Genomic DNA, 22,940 nt, shown 5'->3' on the forward strand with positions numbered 1-22,940 from the left:
AGTTTCTCAAACTATAGTATATATACGTAGATGAGCATGGATGTGCTAATCAAACTGACAGCTAAAAAAACAACATGTATATTTCAAGGTGCTCTTTTTTAAAAAAAAAAAATGTGTTGTAAATCTTCATCCTGATAAATTATAAATCAACTTCCCAATCCTTAGCATTATCATTTAAATTGTATCTGAAATTGGTTTTTGTAAAATGAAGCTTGTGAATGTGGGACTGAGAATATATTTGAATGAATGTATCCTGTGAGAATATGTTAGCTACACTCTGCTTAACATCATCTTCTATATCTGTCTATATGTCTAGCTATCTATTTTCTTTACCTGACTAGCTGGCTGGAGAGTTAATCATGAAACATCATTATCTTCTACAACATACAACTAGGGAGCAACATTGAAGGTTGAAAGATGAAAGCACTCTCTAAGTGTTTTATGAGACATTGAGGTATGAAAAATACTGTATTAGAACGTGGAAATTATTATTAATACTTGAGTAAGGTCAAGTTACCGCAATATTCATTAATATTTATATTATGAAGAAATAATTCAAGATGAAAAATTAAAAACTGACTTCCAAAAGCAAAAATATTTATATTCAGCCCTGGCCAGGTGGCTCAGTTGTTGAAGCATAATCTCATAGACCAAAAAGGTAGCAGGTTCAATTCCCTTTCAGGGCTCATACCTAAGTTGAGGGTTCAATCCGCAGTTGGGGCATGTATGGGAGGTGACCAATTGATGTTTCACTCTTACTTTTCTCTATCTCTTTTTCTCTCTCTCTGTCTCTTTCCTTCTTTCTTCCTCTCTTCCTCCCTCCTTTTTTCCTCCAATGCTTCCTCTCTCTCTCCAAGTAATAAACAGTCTGGCCCTGTGTGGCTCAATGATTAAAAATCAACCTATGAACCAAGAGGTCATATGCCTGGGTTGTATGTTTGATCCCCAGTAGGAGGTGTGCATGAGGCAGTCCATCAATGATCCTCTCTCATCACTGATGTTTCTCCCCCTTTCCCTTCCTTTCTGAAATCAATAAAAATATTTTTAAAATAAAATAATAAAATCAATAAAAATTATCCTTGGGCAAGTGTTAAAAAGATTTATATTCAAATCAATTAATTCATGATGTATACAAACTTCTATCACTTTTAGGTGATAACCACATTTTCCAGCCAACCTGTGTCACATTCTTAGAAGGTTGCAAAGGTGAACCCAGAGACTCACAAAATGTGCTCATTTTTGTGCCCTACTGTTTAAAACATGGCTATTGCCTTTTCTCCGTTTCAAATAATATTTTATTCTGCGTCTTCTTTTTGCTTGTTACATTCATTGACATCACTCCCAACTCCTACATTCCTGCTTCAGTTTGGTCCAGGAGGCTTTGTGTTCGCTTACCATCCAGGACAATTTCAAGTATCTGTTGAATGGGCTGAACAACAGCTTCATGAAGGGGAAACCATCCTCTTTCATCCGCTTCATCTAAGGCATATTTATATTTCACATACTCCTGGAGCTCAAGAATGTGGCCTGCAGGAAACACAGGGGCTGATTAATCTGTCCCAGCGAGATGGAATCTCCGACTCCTCCCTGTTTGGGCAATGCGCTCACTTACCGTGCTTTATGGCCTCCACAAGTTTTCTGTTTTGATCACTTAGTGGCACAAATCTCCCAGAGAAAGAAACAGAAGCCATCATTATAAAAGTGAAATACCCTGAGGAACCAACATTTTAATCTATATTGAGTTCTGAAGATAATTTTAATAATCAATAGTTCAAGGAAATGCACACAACTGATTTCATCCACTTAAAAATGCAATGACTCAGAGTCAGATGTAGAGTATATTTATGATACACTACACGCAGGAACATTAGTGGAGATGATAAAATATAAACTCATAACACCCTCTCGCAAATGAGGGCCGAGCATGAAGGAGTAAACAACCTGAGGCGGAGCCATAGGAACCGGCTCGGGTTTTGTGCTTTGTGACTCTGGGGAGGCTGTGAGCCTTTCTGAGTGATGGTTCTTCACCTGTAAAGTGCTGGGAGTAAACAGAAAGGTCCCTAAGACTTCTTTCCACTGAAAAAATCCTATGCTCGATACATGTTTGATGCTTTAAGCGTAATAATTGCTAATTAATGATGGCTCATTTGGAGGCTTATGATCCACCCCGAATATTAGTTTTAATCAACTCATCCACAAGTGAAAACAGGCTGAGCATGCACAGAGCAAACGTCCAGTTACCAGCCCAGGAGGTCATGACTTCAAGCCTCCTGGCAAGTCTCTGGGGTGAATTTATTCAAAGGAAACAAAGCCTTTCATAACAAATTGATTTAACATTATCAGGCAGAAACCTGTGCTGCCATCCTAGGGCTGTGAATGCTTTCCCCAGAACGCTAAAGTTCTAATACCTGTTGAAGATATGGAGAAAAATTAAAGAGGCCAGAAATTTAAATGTAATATGTCCATTTTTTTAAAAAAGCTCAGGAACAATAATTTATAGCACCAAATCTATCCCAAAGCACTAGTAAGTTTCAGAATATTATAATAGAATGTAAAGGTAAACTGAAGTTCAGTTTAGTCAGAAGGATAATGTGTGTTGTTCAAGACAGAAATCTATATTTGCAGTTTTAGACTCTATAACCCCTGCTAACATAAAACACCAAATTTGTTAACTTCTGTCATTCGAAAAGTAGATAATGAAATAGGCTTTGGTTTGTATATTACTTCTCCAGGTATTATAGAAGCCCTCAGCCTTTTCCCCATTCATTGAATATATGGGCTAGGTGGGCTAGCATTACTCTTCAGATTTTAGTATATGTACTGCCGAAGCTAGCACTACTCTTCAGATTTTAAAGATGCAAATATAGAATACATTACTTATACTCGTAAAGGTTGCCTGAGTCTGTAGCAGAATGGGGTCTAGAATGTACAGAACAGACCTCTGTATACCTATCTATACATTACTTGTATAAACTGTACTTGTAAATTTGTTTATTGTCCTTTTCATGCCATTAATTTAGAAAATAGGCAATCATGCACAACTGAATTCAACTAGAATTTCCATCTTCTGCCTGAGTAGGGATTTGTGGAGGGTCAGCTGCTGAATCTATCACAGTGGCCCTTGTAAAGCTGCTCGATTCTCTGCCAGAAAAGAAGGGTGGCATTTTCCTGGAAAGAGTCAGGAAACAGGATTTTTTTTTTCATCTTATAACCAAATGATTGTCATAAAGGAATTTTGTTGAGGACAGTCAAGTCGATTGTTACCTTTCAGGATAAAATTCAGTCTTGCTGGCTTCAATGGATTCTTGAATACTGAGCTGAATATCATAACTTGTAAGATTGTCTTCATTGGGGTCATCATTACTATCCATGACTAAATATAATTTTGAAAAAAGCAATTTCTTATTATCAGCAAATGGCACAGAACACTCATATAAAGTTAATTTGAAAGATGCAAAGTGAAAAACTAAAATGTGTTTACCTTTCTCCATTTAACAAATACAAATGCATTTGTTAACATTTTAATCCAAATTGTATATGAAGCCCATCCTAATTTTTGAACCTTTAATTACCTGTCTTTTGGGTATCTGTGTTTACTAATTTTGATTTTCTTTTCAGTAATGACTATAGTTGGGCTTATAAGAATTCATTTTTTCCACATTTCTGACTTAACAAGAATGTTGGCCTATCCATTTCCTCAAGACACAGCACATTAGAAGTTTAAAACTCTAATCCAGAAGTAAGAAAATGGCAGGAATAGACAACAGTGAACTTTCCCATTCTTTACTCATTGTTTCGTGTCTGCTGTCCTTGCTTATTTGTTGATTAATTCCTTTGCTCACACCAGCAGTGGTTTGAGTTGTCTGCTTTGAGTAGCAACTGTTTTTGTATTTGTGTTCAACTTCTAATGGACTCTGTGCTTTTTGAGGTGAAGGGTTCTCTCTCACTCATGTCTGCTTCCCCTACTGTTTTAGAATGTACTGGGCACAGGAAAGATTCTCAATGACTATTTGTTGATTAAAGTAGAGAAAACAGAACATCACAAATGCAGTGCCCTAGTCTTACCTTCAGAAATTTTGAAGCATTGAGATAAGAACTATCTTAACTCCATTCCCAGACCAGAGAACAGCCCTCTGTGGATTAGAAATCCCTTCCCCTGCATAGTTATCCATTAGAAGCCACTGCTCTTGATTAGTCCCTCTCCTCTGAAGATAATATATAAAAATATAGCTTATTTATCATTGCCTTATTTCTTCCAACTATCAAATTAGAAGAGTGAGTGTCTCTCATTGCTATCGGATCTATTGTTTTATCTTAGAAATGTAGTAAGTGTAGAAATCCAAATAGTACTACAGCTAGGCTGATTGATCAATATGAAATTATTTTTGACTAGTGATACTTTTCAAGACAAAATGTATTTACATGTAGTATGTGTTTTCAAGGTGAAAACAAAACAAAACAAAAACAACTCAAAATAGTATTCTGTGGGCAATTTCCAAACATAAGAATTGTTTACCTCTTCTCATGGCTCAAAGTTAGATAAGCTCAAAAATTAAGAAAAGTTCTGTTCATGCTGGCAGCTAAGGACCCTGACCTGTGCGCAGACTGCACACAAGTAAATTGCATCATGATGATTTTATTGTTCATTGTTCTGTATCCAGTGGCCTTACTATCAGCTGGAAACAGAGAGGAGAGCATAGTGATAGTGTGCACTCCACTGAACATATTTTCTCACACCATGATATCTTAGTCTACTCAAAAGGCTAACATGTGCCCTAGGGATTATATTCAACAAATAGATGCAAGTGATATTTTATTTTCTTTGTTATTATTTACTTGATCATTGTCTTTCTGTTCCCCCTAGAATGCAATCCAATAAGAGGAGATAATTGGTCTGTATTGCCAGTGCCTAGAGAAGCACCAGCTCATGACTTATGGTCTCTAAATACATATTAAATGAATGAATGAATGAATGAATGAATGAATGAATGAGTGAGTGAATGCATTAATAACTGAACACTAACATAATCTAAGCTCTGATTTATTCTTAGAATTAACTATTTTCCTCAGGCATGGAATCTTTCTTCCAACTAAACAACTTTGCCCACTCTGCACTTGGCTTCATTTTTTGCACTTTTGTGCTTTCGTACCTTATTCCTATGCATTCACAAGCCTCCCAGCTGTTCCAGGCCCATGGCCTTCATTGCCTCAAGCCTGGCTTGAGACGTTCTTCGTATGGAAGCCCTTGCTGAAATTCTCTAATTCCTCTCCGGCCTTCTTTATCTGTGTGTATCTCCTCTTATATATATTTTCCCAACATCTGGATTTGCACTCATTTTGTATTTGCTTTGCAAGTTCCTCACATATCTGTGTTTTGTATTCTCACTTGGACAATTAGTTTTATGAGTAAAAACAAACTTTCTTTTTCCTTCATGTCTTCTCTCTCTACTCCACTCCTAGTCAACCATAGCGAATGGCTATGCGTAGTGGTCACCGGATAAAATGTGGTGACTCACGAGCAGTGGAAAGCACTGAGTCCTTCGGGCAGCACAATGAGACGATGAAGTTCAGCCTGAGGCATTGCCTGTTGCCTTTCTCACTAACATCGCGGTGGTGATAGGGGATTGCATGGCTCTGGGATTAGTAATGAGATACAGGGCCTTTCACCTATTTAAATCACCGGCTTAACTCTAAACCTGTTGGAAATTTGGGCTTCCAGGTCATGAGATACTACAGACTCCTTAGAGAACTGAGCTGATGTGTGGAAAGTTTTTTTTTTTTTTTATGTCCTTTCAATTACCACCAGAAGGAAGCTATCTAAGACTTTCCACTGCGTTGTGTCCCTACTCTCAGCAGGGTAGAAACGATGAGGAAACTACTACTACATAAAACAACCCCCACCAAACACGAGCTGTCTCCATCCTTTTCCTGAAAGTTTCAGATGAAGGGACAATCTGTGTGCAGATGCCCTAATGTGTCAGAGAGACAAGGGCGCATCATTGGAATGGGTCTAGAGACATTAAAACACAATGACAACGGAATACTACAAGGTGGTAAAAAAAAAAAAAGAAGGAACTCGTCATATGCAACAGCATGAATGGACCTGGAGAGTGTTATGCTGAGCAAAGTAAGCCAGTCAGGGCAAGATAACTATCACAGGACCTCACTCACATGTGGAGTCTAAGGAACAAAATAAACTAATTAACAAAATAGATCCAGAGACATAGAAGCATGGAACAGATGGATGAATTTCAGAGGGAAGGTGAGGGTTGGGGTCGGTGGGGAGAGATTAAGCGGGGAATTTACATGCATGTATGCATAGTCCATGGACAGAGTCAATAGTGTGGTGAAGGCCTGGGAGGGTGGGTGCAGGGTGGAGGGTATCAATGGGGGGAAAAAACTAAAAGGGACATAATAGTTTCAACAATAAAGATAATATTTTTTTAAAAAAAGACACAGTGGGGAGGGCAGGAAGAGAGTTATTTATCTGTACCTCAAAATTAAAATGACTAAACACAATCCTAAATGAAGGCTGAAACAATTTTTTAAATGAATATTTTAATTGATTTCAGACAAGAACAGAGAAGGAAAGAGAGCTAGAAACATCGAGGTGAAAGAGAATCATTGATCACTGCCTCCTGCAGGCCCCACACTGGGGATAGAGCCCGCAATCTGGACATGTGCCCTGGCCGGAAATGGAACGGTGACCTCCTGGTTCCTAGGTCAATGCTCCACCACTGAGCCACGCCTGCCAGGCTGGAAACAACCTTTAAGTAAAATACAGCCAGGTACCTGAGGAAAGGCCAGATACTCGTTTGGCATCCTTGAAGACCTATTTACAGGTGCCCCACTGCTCAGACTGCAACATTCATTGACCCCTTCTAAATGAATAGTTTGCCAATCCTGTTCTGAAGAAGCCCACTACTTATTCTCCATAAGTAGCTGGTTTACAACATAACTGGGACAATCCGATTGGACAGTGAGCCATTTCGTTTAAAGCACTGGTCAGCCTTGCTTTCACGAAAGCAACGCAGTCTCTCCACACACGTGTTTTCTGAGGTCTCATGTATGCCAGGTAAAGAGCTATTAAATTAAGGATTCTCAGACGCTAAATGTGCTATTCAGTTGTCAACAATAATTACTTTACAGGTGGGCTGAGTAAAATCCTAGATTTAGATGGTGGGAAAGAGAGTGGGTGATCTTGTAAGTTTTAGATGCTCTTGGGTAATAATAAAGATGGTGATTATAACGATCGCCACAAATCATTGAGTGATCATGTCATTTCCAGCACCATGCCCTTAAAAAGCAAACACTCTGATCTTGCTCTTAACAGCCGGTCTCGATGACAATGACCTTCCAAAAATAAAAAATAGCTTCCAGGACACACAAACCTTTCTCTTTGGGTCCACGTGATAAGGCTTTGCGCTTAGGGAGGTCCGAGGTGTCCCAGATTTGCCTTCATTCTGTGCCTTTGTTTTGGAGTCTACACGTTACAGTCTGAGAAATAGGATCAGCATGCCAGTTGGTGCCTGACCCAAGTGGTCAGGAGGTTGGATGATGTTGCAAGGTATGATGCAGGAGGCAACCTCTCTGCCCTGGACTCTAAACCACCTCTAATCCGTGATAATAGCAAACTGTTGATAAGTTTGTGAGGCCCCTCAGAGCTTCCCTGGAAACCTGGGAAGCTGACCAAGGTCCTCCTTTTCCCTCAACCATGGCAAATATGTCTTTGCTCCCTATAGATTGTTTATTTCCAGTGGCATCCCAATCTGTTTCTCCCATTCACCCTCACACTCTGTCTTGGGCAAAACAAAAACAAAATCATTTCTGTGAATCCTAAACAGGACTGGCCTTAAGAGTTCCTGGAGGGGCCCTCGCCAGTTTGACTCAGTGGAGAGAGTGTCAGTCTGCAGATGCACTGAAGGGTCCCAGGTTCAATTCCAGTCAAGGGCACATGCCTGGGTTGGAGCTCGATCCCCAGGAGGGAGTGTGCAGGAAGCAGCCGATCAATGATCCTCTCTCATCAGTGATGTTTCTATCCATCTCTCCCTCTCTCCCTCTCCCTTCCTCTCTGAAATTAATAAAGAAAAAGAAAAATTTTAAAGCGTTCCTGGACTGGACCATTGCTTCCAAGTTGCAGGGAAGAGCTTCGTGTCCATAATGTAACACTGCCCCCAACACCAATCACATCAGTGCTATTCTGTTACATCAGTCAGAGGTTCTCTCTGGGAGAGCTTATGGTCCCTTTTAAAATGCCAATAGCCCAGGGCAGAATTAGGATCCGTTGCAATAGTTAAATGGGAGGGGATGATGGCAGAGGGTCTAAAACTGAGGCCAGTGGGAGGTGATAAGAGAGGAGAAGAAAAGAGTAAAACAGTAACATTTGACTCTGCTCACAGTTTTCTACAAAGGCCAGCCCCTGGCCGAACCCTGTCATTCTGCAGGGGGTGCAGGCCCTGCTGTGTGGAAGGGGAGACCCTGATACCCTGAGGAATTGTCCTTTACCTTAATCCTCTCTGGCCAGTGAGTGAGGAGTTCTGCTGGAGGTCCCGAGAGTTTCATCAGGATCTGTCCTGCGAGAGGAGCAGCAATAATTACAGGCTTTCGGTTTTGTTAGACAATAGAGCTATATACAAACAATGGGCATTCTCCTTGTCTGCATTTTGACCATCCATCTGTATAATGTCAAAGATATATTGAAGTCCATACAAATAAAATGTTGTAATAACTTTTGTTTTTATTTGGTGGCTACACACCTTGTTTTTTCAGCATAAGTGGCAAGTCAAATAAAGGGCTTCCTTCAGCATCAGAGCTAACTAGTCCCCAAGAGATGCCAAAGAGAGGCGACACTCTGTCAGAACCAGGACCCACCCCACAGGCACAAACGATTTTTATTTAAGCGCCATGGGTTCCAGCAATTCCCTCTTCATGGTATTTGCCTTTTCTTTTCTTTTTCTCCTCCAGGTGAAAATTTTCAGTTACAGTTTACATTCAATATTATTTTTTTGTTATTTTCAGGTGTGCAGCATAATGGTTAGATGATCCCATATGTTACAAAGTGCCCTGATATTTCAATTACCTGCCTGGCCCCATACATAGAGATTGCAATAAATATTACTGATTGTATTCCCTATGCTGTACTTTACATTGCTGTGACTGATTTGTAACTACCAATTTGTACTTCTTAATCTCTTCCCCTTTTTCACCCAGGCCCCCAACTCCCCTCCCCTCTGGCAGCCCGTCAGCCTAAAGAACAAAATAAACCAGCAAGCAAAATTGAGCTTTGCATTTTTTCATATTTATTTTGAATTCATGTTCAGTCTGTTGATTTCTGCTGGAGATGGGTGATTTTGGTAGTTGAACCTTCATTCAAATCCTGCCCTCCAAGGGTAGCTGCCTCATTAGCTGTGTCTGGCATGTTGCAAGTAATCAATAAACATTACATGTTAATAAACATGGTAATATCCTGTGACTGCACTCCTCTGGAGTGGGAAAGTAGAATTTTAAAGCTTGTTTGGCAGTTCTAGCTCTATTCCTCACCTTTGAACACACACTCTGGCACATTCATCATTCCCCTCTCCTTCCTTTTCTCTCAAATCACTTCACTTCAGAGTTAAAGACCATTGGGTAGCTCCACCTGTAAACTCCACTTACAACAGGCCCAACAAGTAATTTCCCAGACTCAGCTTGAACACCAAAGTGGCAAGAAGCTTACTGTACCTCACACTGTCCTTCATCTCTGGCAAGCTTTAACAATTAGGAAAAACACTGAAGTTGAACCCATCTCCTCAAATCCTTGTTCTATGGCCCGGGTATTTTTCAGAGCCACCCTGAGAAATTGTTGTTCCTCTGCCACATGAGAGCCTTTAAATATTTCCCATGCCGAAACTGGTTTGGCTCAGTGGTAGAGCATCGGCTTGCAGACTGAAAGGTCCCAGGTTCGATTCTGGTCAAGGGCATGTGCCTTGGTTGTGGGCACATCCCCAGTGGGAGGTGTGCAAGGGGCAGCTGATCGATGATTCTCTCTCATTGATGTTTCTAACTCTCTATCTTTCTCCCTTCCTCTCTGTAAAAAAAAAAATCAATAAAATATATTTAAATAAATAAATATTTCCCACGAAGGCCGTCAGGTCTCCACTGAGCCTTCTCCTCCCAAGGCTGGACATGCGTCTTTCCTATGATGTGGGTTCACCTCCCTCTACAATCTTGGTCGCTTTCCTGTAAACACACTTCTTTAATATCCATCACTTTCTAAAGAGGCTCTGGGCCATGGGCTCTGATGGCAGCTACAGTCAAATAAATGCAACATTAAGCAGGGGTGACCATCTCCTTTTCCCCAGACACCTCGGATCTGTTAATGCAGCCCAAGCTCAGATTAATTGGGGGACTATCATGCTACACACTTGATTCAAATTCTACAAGTCATATCCACCCCCCCCACACACACACACATTATAGCAGTGCAATTCTAGAATAGAATTTATTTAATTCTATTACATTTTCTTTCTTTCTTTTTTTAGATTTGACTTTTAATGCAATCTGCTAAGATTTAATGCATTTTCTATCCCTCTAAGTATTGTTCTATTTGCAGATGTATGTGCATGTTTTCTCTATGTCTACTGCTCCATTAATGATGATAAGTGTTGAACAGAAATTGGCATAGGGCAGAGGCCTTCAGGTTGATCTATTGTTTGAGAAAATATTTTTATCCAGGTACAAATCCTCCCAAAGACATCAACATCTGGTATTAATGTTTCCTTTTCAATAACGAGACTGTCATTAAGAGATACTTCTAAATACCTTGTGGAAATACAGATGCACATTATCTACATTCTCCTTCTCTACTAAATAAAAATTACAAAGGAGAAGAGTCGACCCACCAGTTCTCAGTGATTATATCTTTTTTCCTAAGGATTTTCTGAACATCCTATCTGCTCACTCAAAAACAGGCATTCAATGTCTGCTATGCTCTAGTCACAGTGCTAGACACAAGGAATCATGCCTGTGAGTTTGCTACCCTTACATAATGCATTCTAGCTTTTACCCACATACAACATTAACCTCTCCCCTCCTCTCCCTTCCAAAGTTTTTGCAGAGAGTCAAGCTCACAGTAGGTGCTCAATAAATATTTGTTATTGAATTTGATAATTATTAGAATATCTATTGAGTGCTTACCTGTGACATGCATTATGCTGAGCACATTAAATAGATTGTTATTTAATTTCTACAATACACTTTCCCCTTATTTCACAGATGAGAAAACTAAGTGAGGCAGGGTGTGGTTAGGTAATTTACCACGCAGTCACTTGATACTGGAGCACCCAGGTTTAACCACTTCAGCATATGACTCAGCTACTCTCATGGGATTAATGAAAAGAGGGTCTCATTTTGTAATCCTAGTATTCATAAGCCTCAGAAAAAGTTTCTTAAAGGGTTTAAGCAAACAACCAGGAAACCTACCAGACAACTCCAGTAGAAAATATAAATATAGTAGGTAAATTTTCATTGGAAGTATTCCCATAAAAACAGCAGAAGTCTGAAATTATATTTTATGACAATAATGTTCTTATCACAAGGCAGTGTTAGAACTTCTGTTCCATATCACTGCTATTGCATAGAACTAATTTTATTTTAGATGTAGATGCTTTCTTAGAAGTTATCTGTTCATTTAAGTGATGGTATCAGATAAATTCTAAGGACTTGCCAACCTCAAGATTGTATGATTTAATTTGCAGAAGCAATTTTTTAATTCTATTGAGTTCCTTTTCTTCTTCTGATTTAAAAGAATTTAAAGATTTTTTTATATGAATAAAAAGCATCCATCTTTTACTATAGGTGATAATAAAAAAGGCCTAGATAGAAATTTATTTTAATTATTGACAATAATCATTTAACTTTTTTTTCAGAAACCAGGGCCAGCTAAGAGCCTTCCATAGTGTATATAAACATATTTATTCTTGATCTGTTTTTCTCATGATGCTATTGTTTATTGTGATTAACAAGTATGTAATTGAGTTAATTCTCTATAAACAAACAATACAGCCCTGGCTTTATTCTGTAATTAAAAAGGCCCTAGACAGGCAAACCCATGGTGATCAACTGGAAAGAAAGTAATGAGAAACTACCGTAATATGTATTTCTATCTGTTTCAAATATTCTTAATCCTAAACTACGTAATAAGCTATCTGGTGAGGTACAGATTAAATATTTCATAATCTCACCTTTTGGAATGATGGTCTTGTCATTCTTACCCAGGGCCTTGCCTTCCTAAACCAGAGGAAGTGCCTTGGAGCCAATGTGTTCCTCTGTGTGTCTAAAATTAAGCACCCAGTTGGTGGTTAAATTAAGATCTGACCTTGTACAACCGAAACATAAGTGGTTCTTGGCACACAGTAGAGTATTACCCATGACTTCTCTAGACTCTTCATCAAAAGAAACACAAACCCACAAAGGTGTAATAAGATTGTCTGTGTCCTGATTGGTTCAAAGAGCTCTCCTGAAAACAAATGATCCCCTAACCCAGCTGCAATGTGGGTTCCTTCGGGAGGAGCCAAGCAGGACCCCGTGCACAGAATTAAACCATATTTTTAAGTCATTTGTTCTAGACACAACATCTATGAGGCTGCAGACCCAAATCCACGCTTCCTCAATTTTAACACACACTATTTCTCATTCTTTACATTTAAGACTCGTGAAATCTCACTAAGTACAATCTGATTGTCATACAAATTTACTGTCTTTCCTTTGGCTTGTATTTAATAGCTGTCAATGTGAAGTACCGATGGCGTATGACAGTCAGTGGCATCTAATCTGATCAGGAATCTTTAGGCCAGATTATACTATAGAACATGTATATTCTATAAAGAGAGCAGCCGATCCAAAGCAAGCAGCAAATCAGCATTTAAATTGAGGAGAGTTGCCAAAACCGGTTTGGCTCAGTGGATAGAGCATAGGCCTGCAGACTGAAAGGTCCCAGGTTCGATTCCAGTCAAGGGCATGTACCTTGGTTGCCAGCACATCCCCAGTAGGGGGTGTGCAAGAGGCAGCTGATCGATGTTTCTCTCTCATCGATGTTTCTAACTCTCTATTCCTCTCTCTTGCTCTCTGTAAAAAATCAATAAAATATATATTTTATAAATAAATAAATTGGGGAGAGTTGTTTGTTCTCTGTTTAAAAAAACCAATAAATTCAGTGTCTTCACTGATTTTCTAATGAAAATAATCAGCCTTCGATGTGTTTTGACATGGTCATGCTTGGATTAACTCGGGCCACAGTCAGCATTCACAGGGCCACCTGGCTTCTGTCCCCTCCACTCCACTAACACAATTCTTCTTAAGGGTCTCAGCCACCTGCCAGTGTCTAGGTTGATCACCACTTCTTGTTTCTAACTTTGCAGGCCCTCTTTTAGATTTGCTGCCCTTGGTCCCTTTCTTTACTCTCCAGGCTTAAAGGGGCACCGTATGCTTTTGTTTTCCTTCTTATCTCTCTGACCCATTGTTTTTACTTGGTGTTAATGAATAAACACAGGCATTATCATGAGCTTAGCAGTTTTATTTCAAAATTTGGGAAACCGTAATCAGAGGACCTAACTCTTCCTTGCGATAGAAGAGATTGTATTTGTTGGAGCAAACCTCAAGAAATATTTGGTATTTATGCTGCTACTGACTGTGTCTTGAAAAAGTCAAGGTTGAAGTTTATAATTATTTTATAATTACTAATCTAATTTGGGATTTTTCAATAAAGAACTCTTCTAAAAGCAATCAGCATTGTGAAGTTCTTTGTTTGTTTTACAATACATTAAAAAGCTTACAATATTAAAAATTCATATAAAGAATTAGAGTATAATGCAATTTTCGGGGAAATGTATACTCAGCATTTTAAAAGGTGGTTCAGCACATTTCAGGAACATTTCTGCTCTTATACCAATCAACTTGTGCCTGTTTTATCCATTTATAGAACAGTTATTATACAAATCCTTATAAAATATTTAAAATAATGCTTGTCCTAGCTGATTTGGCTCAGTGAATAAAGCATCAGCCTGTGGATTGAGGGGTCCTGGGTCCGATTCTGATCAAGGGCACATGCCCAGGTTGCAGGCTCGATCCCCAGTAGGGGGTGTGCAGGAGGCAGCCGATTAATTATTTTCTTTCATCATTGATGTGTCTATTCCTCTCTCCCTCTCCCTTCCTCTCTGAAATAAATTTTTAAAAATTTATAAATAATGCTTAAAATAAGACAAAAAAGGAAAGGCTGGATGATAAATAACTGAAAATATGTTACTGATGACATAGCCCTATGAACAAGCTTTGTTTTACCACCTACTGTCTCTGTCATGCTAGATTTGTTATTTAAATTTTCTGTCTCAATTTATTCATCTGTAAATTGGAAGTGATAGCAACAAGGATAATAATAACCATAATAATGAAAATAACAGTAATACAATGAACATGGCACCCACTATTTTTATGAAGTCTATTCCTCAAGTATTTCATCACCTATTAAATACACAAGAAAGCATGCTTTGAGTAATTCAAATGTTTCAAAGAATATCTGTTCATAATGCTAATAAGCACTTCCACACTTGCTTATTTTGGAAGCTGGCTTTTCCTGCTGGTTTTCTCAAAGTGCAAACAAAGTATATCAGGTTTTTAAACACTGCCTCTGGTTTGTTTGGGACCCTCTGGTGAGGGCGTGTCAGGGTGGGGTGTGAACAAGCAGTGAAGGACTATTGAATAAGACTGTTATTCTGAGGAAGATACAATAATGACAGTGACATCCAAATATATGTCGCTGCTATCTATATATAGCAAGAAATGCATGTCCTGTTTCAAGGTGATAATTATAGCAACTGATATGAGTCTTAGGTTGAAATAGTTGGGCCACAATGTTAGAGGCACTGTCCCTGGAACCACCCATTTTTTTTTTTTTTAATTTTTTTTTTTTGAACAAGCCATTTGGGTAGCACGGAGCAATGATGTGTCCAGTCTTCATGTTTTAAGGTACATGCTGCTGGTATAGATCTCACTCGCTCACAGGTACTCTGTGTTCCTGAAAACATGTTTGGGACATGCAGGCCTTTCTGAATTAAAAATACAACTCCTGCTGCGGTTAGCTATAGAATCACATCCAACCCCACACAAAAAGTTTTATCATATTCCTTTCTGATCCAGCCCATTTTTAAAATTATCATCATTATATTATTATTATTATTATTATTATTATTATTTTAATCCTCACCTGAGTATATTTTTTCCATTGATTTTTAGAGTGTGTGGAAGGGAGGCAGAGAAGAAGGAGAGAGAGAAAAACTGGTGTGAGAGAGACACATCAATTGGTTGCCTCCCACACATGCCCAGTCTGGGTAGGGGTTGGAACCTGCAGCTTAGATAAGTGCCCTTGACCAGAATTGAACCTGGGACCCTTCAATCTGAAGACTAATGCTCTACCCACTGAGCCAAACCAGCTAGAGCTCTTTCTTTCTTCTATTCTTTCCATGCCCTGGTCCATTCTCCCAACACCATCACTGCTGGCAGCTGTATCTCAGACGACTCCCCATGAGTCACGTGCCAGGTTGGGGCCTCCCTTCCAGCGGTCCCCAAAGTAGGATTTAGGGAAGAGGGAGAAGTTCCCTTTCTGTCACCATTGAACTCGGCTAGACCATTTCTTTTTCAGAACGTCTAGCCTGTAAAGTGAATCTTAAAGAGGGGGAATTAGTACATAACTCAAATGCAAGATTATTTGAGTTCATTGTTCAGATAATTAAATCCCACACTTAAAAACTGCAGCCAGGGAAGTGCTCACACATTCATATACCCATCTATTCCTTCACTGATACCATGCTATTTTCATTATGACAGCTTCGTAGAATGATATGGTATTTGGGAAGGCAAACCCTCCCTCATAACTTTTCTTTTAAAAATAGTTTTATTTCACACATTATCTCTTTCAGATATGGAATTGGGACTAAGACTAGACTCATTTAGGAACACCTGACATGTCTAAATATTTAATACCCCCACCCAGGACTATGGTATGTCTCAATTTATTAAAAACTTCTCTTGGAACTTATATACAGTATCATAATTTATATTTGTCTTGTCTATCTATTTATTCCTCTGTATCTTGTAATTTTGATTTCTTTGGGAATAAAATTTTTTTTCCTCAGTATATTTCAATTGGTTATTTCTGGCATATTGAAAGCTAGCTCTCTTTGTATATTTATTTTGTTTCAGTTGCCTTTTCAGACCTCTTATTTGTTCTACTAATTTTAGGTTGATTTTCTTGCATTCTTGACTTTCTGTACACAGTGCTGAGTGGCTGGAAATCTTACGAGGAACATTACACTAGCTCAGTGGTTGGCAAACTCATTAGTCAACAGAGCCAAATATCAATAGTACGATTGAAATTTCTTTTGAGAGCCAATTTTTTAAAAACTTAAACTATATAGGTAGGTACATTGTTATTAACTTAATTAGGGTCCTCCCTAAGCTGGCCTTTGCTAAAATCTCAAGTGGCCAAAGAGCCATATGTGGCTCTCGAGCCGCAGTTTGCCGACCACTGCACTAGCTTGTTAGGGAGGAAACAGATTCTACTATGAAACATTTAGATCCAATCATTAGTATGCAAACACTAACGCTAGGTATAATTTCTAAGGAGTGTGGTTCTCAGGCCTGGCTCTCGTGGGAATCACCAGGGAGCTGCAGAAAATGCTGTTGCCTGAGCCCCTCCCCAGATGCCTAATTCGTGGCCAGGAGGACATTGAAAGCTCTTCAGGTGATTCTAGACTGTACTGCCAAGCTTAGGAACCACATCTGTGTATAGAGTGATTGAATATAAATATTTCTGTCATACAAAAACCAATTTCTCTCATTGCCAATTGTTAGCTTTGCTCTTTGGTTATTCTAACTCCTGATTTGGAAGAAAAACATATTTTAAAGTATGTATTCATTCTTACTTGTGTTAAAATCGTTCCTTCCCTTATTCAACAGTGTTATGTGCCAGATGAATGGTCTGGCTACTCAGGACGCAGAAATGAATACAACATATTCCCACCGAACCTGCAGGGGTTTCTCTGTTTGTGAGAGGGGAGGCCAGGATGGAGCCTAAGCATTCTGAACAATGGGCTTGCCATTAACTATGATAAAAAGGTGTCAGGGGAGCAGCTTTGAGAGGAGGAATAGGAGCTCAGCTGGGATCATGCAAAGCTTGACACACCAATGAAAGTCCAAGAGGAGTTTTGTGAGTCCAGGTTTAGGGGACAAGTCTGACAGGGAGAAATAGGTTAGTGATAGTTAAAGCCATGAGGCCAGATAAGTTTATCAAACCAGCCTGTGGAGACAAAAATAAAGACATTCAAGGCATGCACCCTGGGATTGATCACAAGCAACCAAAGGGAAGAAAACTATTTGCAGTAGAAAGGAGGGATCAATTGTATCAAATTCAGCTGCTAGCTCAAGTACCATGAGGACTAAGAACTAACCAGTGAATTTAGCAACACGTAGGTTTGTTTTCTATTCCAGAATCATCCTGTCAGGCTTCCTCTCAGTGCTTTGCCATCTTGCTCCCCATCTGCCCTGCTTTTCAGTATGAGGAAGAAGTACTGTGTTTAGGCAGTTGTTAGAAATGTTACTTTCTTTTTCTATGCCTTTTCTCTTTGAAGTCTCCCTTAACTCATTTTGTTTCCCTTATTTTTATGAATAACAGCCACTGATTTGTAAAAGTCAATTATTTTCACATTTATACTAACAACTGTATTAGAAATAAAAAGAATCTTCTACCTATATATATAAAAACCTAATATGCTAAGTGTCCAACCATTCCAACAGTTGCTATGACATGCACTGACCAGAAGGGGGCAGATGCTTCGACCAGTAGGTTAGTTTGCTGTGGGGGTCCAGCCAATTGGGACTGGGGAGATGGGCGAGACATGCCCTGGAGTCCTCCCATAGTCCTTCCCCAGCCCTGGTAGGATCCCAGATTGTGAAAGGGCGCAGGCCAGGTCCAGGGACCCCACTGGTGCATGAATCCATGCACGGGGCCTCTAGTATATATAAAAAGCCTAAGCAACCATCCAGCTGTTTGACTGCCCCACCGTTCAACCAGTAGCATTGGGGAACCTGCAGTAAATGAGCAGAAGAGTCATGCAGAAGTCAGAATATTGAGGACATTGTACAGTGAGCTAGGGGATTCAGGGTTTTATTTCTTCCTTTGGGGCAGTGGAGGTGAGAAATCACTAACCTTGGGGTAATCTAGGGGTGGTGGTGTCTCTACCTCCAGAATCTCCAGAGGCCGTGTGGATAGCCTGAATATTTTGAATACATGCTTTCTTTGGGTATCCTAATGTAACCTCACCTCTCATGCTCACGCATCCTTCTTTTCATGAAGACATAATCTTCAAAGAAGGTGGAATGAGTCTTGTCCTTCAAGTGCTCGTCTTCTGAGAACCACTGCAGGAAGCAAGAGGAAGCCATGGGAGCATTTCAGGCAAAAGCATCATGACCCATTTTAACAATTTCTCCTCTCTCTTCTCATTTGCACATCTTTTACCACTAAAACCGAGATGTAGCTTTTGTTCCAAATTAATAGAAGGTGTTCTGTCTATAAATGGTGTAGAGCAGCAGCACAGTTTTTGCCCCAGCACTACCCAGAACGCATGGCTGGGGCAGTTAAAAAAACAACAACACTCTTTACACTGTGTTAATCATTTACTTAAACAATTCATTTATGTTGTTTTAAATGGTGTGCATAAGTCTTTTTAAACATTATCCTTGAGCTCTCATATTTTCTCCTCCAAGAGTGACAGAAAGGGAGAAATTTTGCAAACATATATGGTATATTCACAACTGGACTTAAATAGCAAAAAATATAACATTGTCATTTTATGAGGAAATTTATTACATAATTTCCTAAGTAACAAGTTATCCTCATAATTTTGATAGGGGAACCAGCTATAATTGTTAAGAAAAATTAATCATGCTCTGTTAGCCTTGATTGTTTTATTCTGATTAAAGAAGGCACATTATAACCTGGCAGTTACACAGGGGACCTGGGAGCTCACCTGGCAATGCAGCCCGTCCCCTTCATCAGGGAGCTGCCTGTTATCAAGTAAAGATTAACAACCTGTTGCAAAAACCAGAGCCTCAGCCCTTTAAAGACCCTAGCCCTCTATTGACCTGTGAACCGCCCATTTGGCATACTCTCTGGCTACTCCTCCATCTAATCTACCCAACAGAAGCAGCTGGCTGCTGATGGGGTGCTGAGCAGATTTTTGTGGGTGACCTGCTTGCTGCTCTCCCATACTGCCAGCACTGTTGGAATAAATACTCATATATGATTCAACCCTGTCTCTGCTTAATTGGCTCAAGTAGTGACAGGCAACACGGACCCATTGATTGTCCGGTTACAATGTGATGTATACAAGTTTAATTAAAAGACTTCTCAGAAAGGCATCCTTTGTGTAGCAAAGCTCACAAGTTCTTTAGATCCAGGTAAGTTTAAGAAAATAGAAATCATGAAAATACAGCCTTAACACTTAAGTTGGGTGGAATCCTCTTCCTTTGACATGCAGATGAGGAGTCTGGGAAATAACCTTTTAGAACAGCAGAGCTGAACTATCACGTCCTGCCTCCACTCTCAGACAGTCACAACGCCCAAAGTGGTCAAACAGTAAAATTGTTAGTTGGTAATTTAATTACTGAGGATATTCTTTCTTTCTTTCTTCTTTCTCTCTCCTCTCTCTCTCTCTCTCTCTCTCTCTCTCTCTCTCTCTCTCTCTCTCTCTCTCTCTCTCTCTCTTTCTCTCTCTCTCTCTCTCTCAATTCAATGTATTAGCAAGTTGCTGGAGAGAATCATTTCTTGGAGCAGCGTTTCAGTATACTGTGCAACCCCCGTGCTCTGAGAAGGAAGTAACACCTAACTCCTCGCCCACGAAGAACTGAGAAAGCCCCGGGGCTACAGGCACCACCTGGCTATTGCCTGAGTTATCAGTAAGTAGAAGACATTTCTAAATGGAGGTAGATTCTACCCGAACAAGCTGAAGTCTGTGCCTACATGAAAGACAGCGCCACCTAGTGGGAGGAGAGTCACACAGGAATAGACGCCCAATGGGTTGCTTTCCAATTCTCTATTTTGAACTGTGTTCTAAGACTTAGGTGTGCATTGTGAATCCAACCTTCTCTCTTCATAACAAATTTAACCGTATGTCTCCGACTAACCCTCAACACTGTGTTTTGGAGTGGTTTGTCACCTAATAATTGCAATAATGGCCAATATTTATTGAGTTCTTGTTATAACCACACATTGTGCTAAGCTCTTCTCCCCTTCCTCCCCCCACGTCTGTGCACAGTTGTGCAGGTTGCACCCTGAATGAGGATGCTTGGGTGAAGGGGCCAGGGGGCTGAAATTCAGCTTCATCTCAGCTCACTGCCAAAAGTGCCCTGGTGAAGGGTTGTATAACCTGGAGAGGGCCAACATTTCCTAAATTGCATAATGCTCTGTAATACAGTCCTGGTCATGTATATGCCTTAACTCACATTTAATCCTCACTGCATTCCTGCAAAGTAGATGTGATGTTATCATGGCCTTTTTTTTCCAGGAGGAAAGCTTCCTTATAAGGTTAAGTAAATTGCCCAAGGTCACAAAGTTAGTGAGAAGCAGAGCTATAATTTTAACCCAGCCGGGCTTTACTATATGTTAGAAGCCTCTCAGGTGCGTGCGTGCGCGCGCGCGCGCGCGCGTGTGTGTGTGTGTGTGTGTGTGTGTGTGTGTGTGTGTGTTTACATGTAGAGCCACTGCCCTCCCCATTTCCATGCCGAGGTGAGACATGCTTGCAATGCCTTCCCACTACAGAGTAGCCCCTGTTTAAATGGCCCAGAGTAGAAGCAAGCTCAGAACTGCCCCTGTGCCTGGTAAGTTTCATTGTGATATCTGCTCTGCTCAGTGATTCAAGCAACTCGACAAGTAGCCAAACCAAAAATGTATCAAGCACTGCATTAGAGAATTGGGGATTGCCATGCACCTCAACACTTCAGCAGCTACTGTAACATGATTTAACATTTATTTAATATTACCAATCTAGTCATCAACGTTATGTATTCTGTGTTATCTCAAAGTATATAATCAACCCTATGTTTTCTTAAGGTCTGTAAGTCAATCCTGTGCTTTCATCTCTGGCCAAGTTCTCATTGCATTTGAGCAGCCTACTTTGGAAGTAAGGAGAACACCGACACTGGCAGTGAAACCACAATGGCTGTTTGAATCAGGACAAAGGGATCAAGCCTGAGTGGGAGCTGTGGTGACTCCTTTTCAGCCCTCTCCCTTTATTCCTATTTGCTTTTCTCAAGAGACACTGCATGTCTATACTCCCTCTGGGAATTTCCCCCCTCCATAATTCCTACCATCTCCCTATAAGAATCATTGGCTTGACCAGAAATGTTAGATGGGTTTTTGAAGACAGGAGTCACCCATCTTTTTGAGTTGCTGGCACTTGAATAAACCACTTTCCTTCTCACCAGCACCTTGTCTTATCAGTTTGGCTTTCATTGTGGCAGGCAGTCAAACTTGCGGTTCAGTTTTGCTACCTTAACTTGTTTGCTTTCTCAACAGGCAGTGCACATTCTTCCCTTTGTGTCTTGTTCAGTGGTCTCCTGTCTAAAACGCCTTCCTTGCCACTCCCATTTCTGCCTGACAAAGTCCTTCTGATCCTTTAATAACCTGCTTAAAACTTCCTTCTCCATCTCTGTAATATTTTTCTAATCCTGTCAGAGCCCTCTCTTTTTCTCCTCTATTTTCCAAATATATATTTTCTATTTGCCTTGTATTGTAGTTATTCATGTACATTTCTTACATCAAATTTTTAATTGTTGCCTCTGAGGACACAGGGTGTAACCCATGGGATTTTCATAATGCAGGCATTCAATAAAAGTGAATCAAATGGAAGGCTTAGGGTCCTGAACAGAGAAACTTGCTGCTTCACCTTATGTTTAATGTTCTCACTTAAAGTAACTGTCTAACTAGGAATTTCATAATACACAGGAAAGCAGGCTAGGAGTCTGAAGGTAAGTTCCAGCTGCATTCTATAACATAATAGATTTGTTTTTAATAAATGCCTACTGAATAATTTAATTAGTGTGATTTATCATAATGAGCTCCCAGGAGCTGAATGGTCACATTACAGCTTTATAAATCCCTTGGTTTCAGGCAGGTTGCAAACTAGTTCTGACTTAATTTTTGACTTTCCTTTTGGCTATAATTATCCATTAAGCCCACAGGCTAAAGTCAGGCAGAGATAAAATAGAAGGAAAAATTATAGAATTTTAGTTTGCATGGAAGTGAATTGGTAATAAAAAAAGAACTGAGAGAACAAATGTAACCAATATGACATCTGTCATAAGTATATAACAATATAGAAATTTAACAATTAATATTCATTTAAAATATAGGTGTATAAACCTTATTCTTCAATCCTAAAACCATATAGGTACTTGCTCAAATTATTGCAGTGGTTTCCAAAATTTCTTTTTTCAATTCTTTCCCTGCTCCAATCCATTCTCCCAATACCAATTGGAGTCATCTTTTAAAGTCAGAATTTTAAAAATGTGTATCAGATAGTATTTAATCTGTTTTCCTCTCTGCCTCTATCTCAGCCACAGTCCTGTCACAGAACTTTCTCTCCTCAGACTGTTGTGTCGCAGATCAGTGAGCTGGACAAGATGCCTAATGAGCCAATTAGTTAGGAGTCATCTTTATTGTGCTCAGGTTTAGAGCAGATTATCCCTGTCAAATTCTGAACAAACACAGGAGGGAATGTTTCCTTTTTATATCCTTCTAGTTCTGTGTGTAAGACAGCTTGTAATCTTGAATACATATTATATCTAATCAAACACCTGTAACCTTGGATGAACAAACACTTGGCAGAATATGTGAGTTAATATGGTGTATC

The 22,940-nt window shown here is 39.7% G+C and overlaps 1 protein-coding gene across 2 annotated transcripts in view; it reads right to left on the bottom strand.

The window, feature by feature from the left end:
* The window catches only part of ASB15 (ankyrin repeat and SOCS box containing 15), a 31,453-nt gene extending 19,138 nt beyond the window's left edge, over window positions 1-12,315 (bottom strand). For both annotated transcript variants that reach the window (XM_084897675.1, XM_084897676.1), the window contains exons 1-5: window positions 12,222-12,315; window positions 8,506-8,573; window positions 3,265-3,373; window positions 1,613-1,665; window positions 1,396-1,527 (exon numbers count right to left, since the gene is read on the bottom strand). In XM_084897675.1, the coding sequence (XP_084753801.1) occupies window positions 1,396-1,527; window positions 1,613-1,665; window positions 3,265-3,371 (292 nt within the window). In that variant the 5' untranslated portion in view covers window positions 3,372-3,373; window positions 8,506-8,573; window positions 12,222-12,315. The remainder of the gene's footprint in view (window positions 1-1,395; window positions 1,528-1,612; window positions 1,666-3,264; window positions 3,374-8,505; window positions 8,574-12,221) is intronic.
* Between the last annotated feature and the right edge of the window lie 10,625 nt (window positions 12,316-22,940).

Source organism: Pipistrellus hanaki (assembly GCF_964339955.1).
Source record: "Pipistrellus hanaki genome assembly, chromosome: 10".
In the NCBI taxonomy this organism is placed as follows: domain Eukaryota; kingdom Metazoa; phylum Chordata; class Mammalia; order Chiroptera; family Vespertilionidae; genus Pipistrellus; species Pipistrellus hanaki.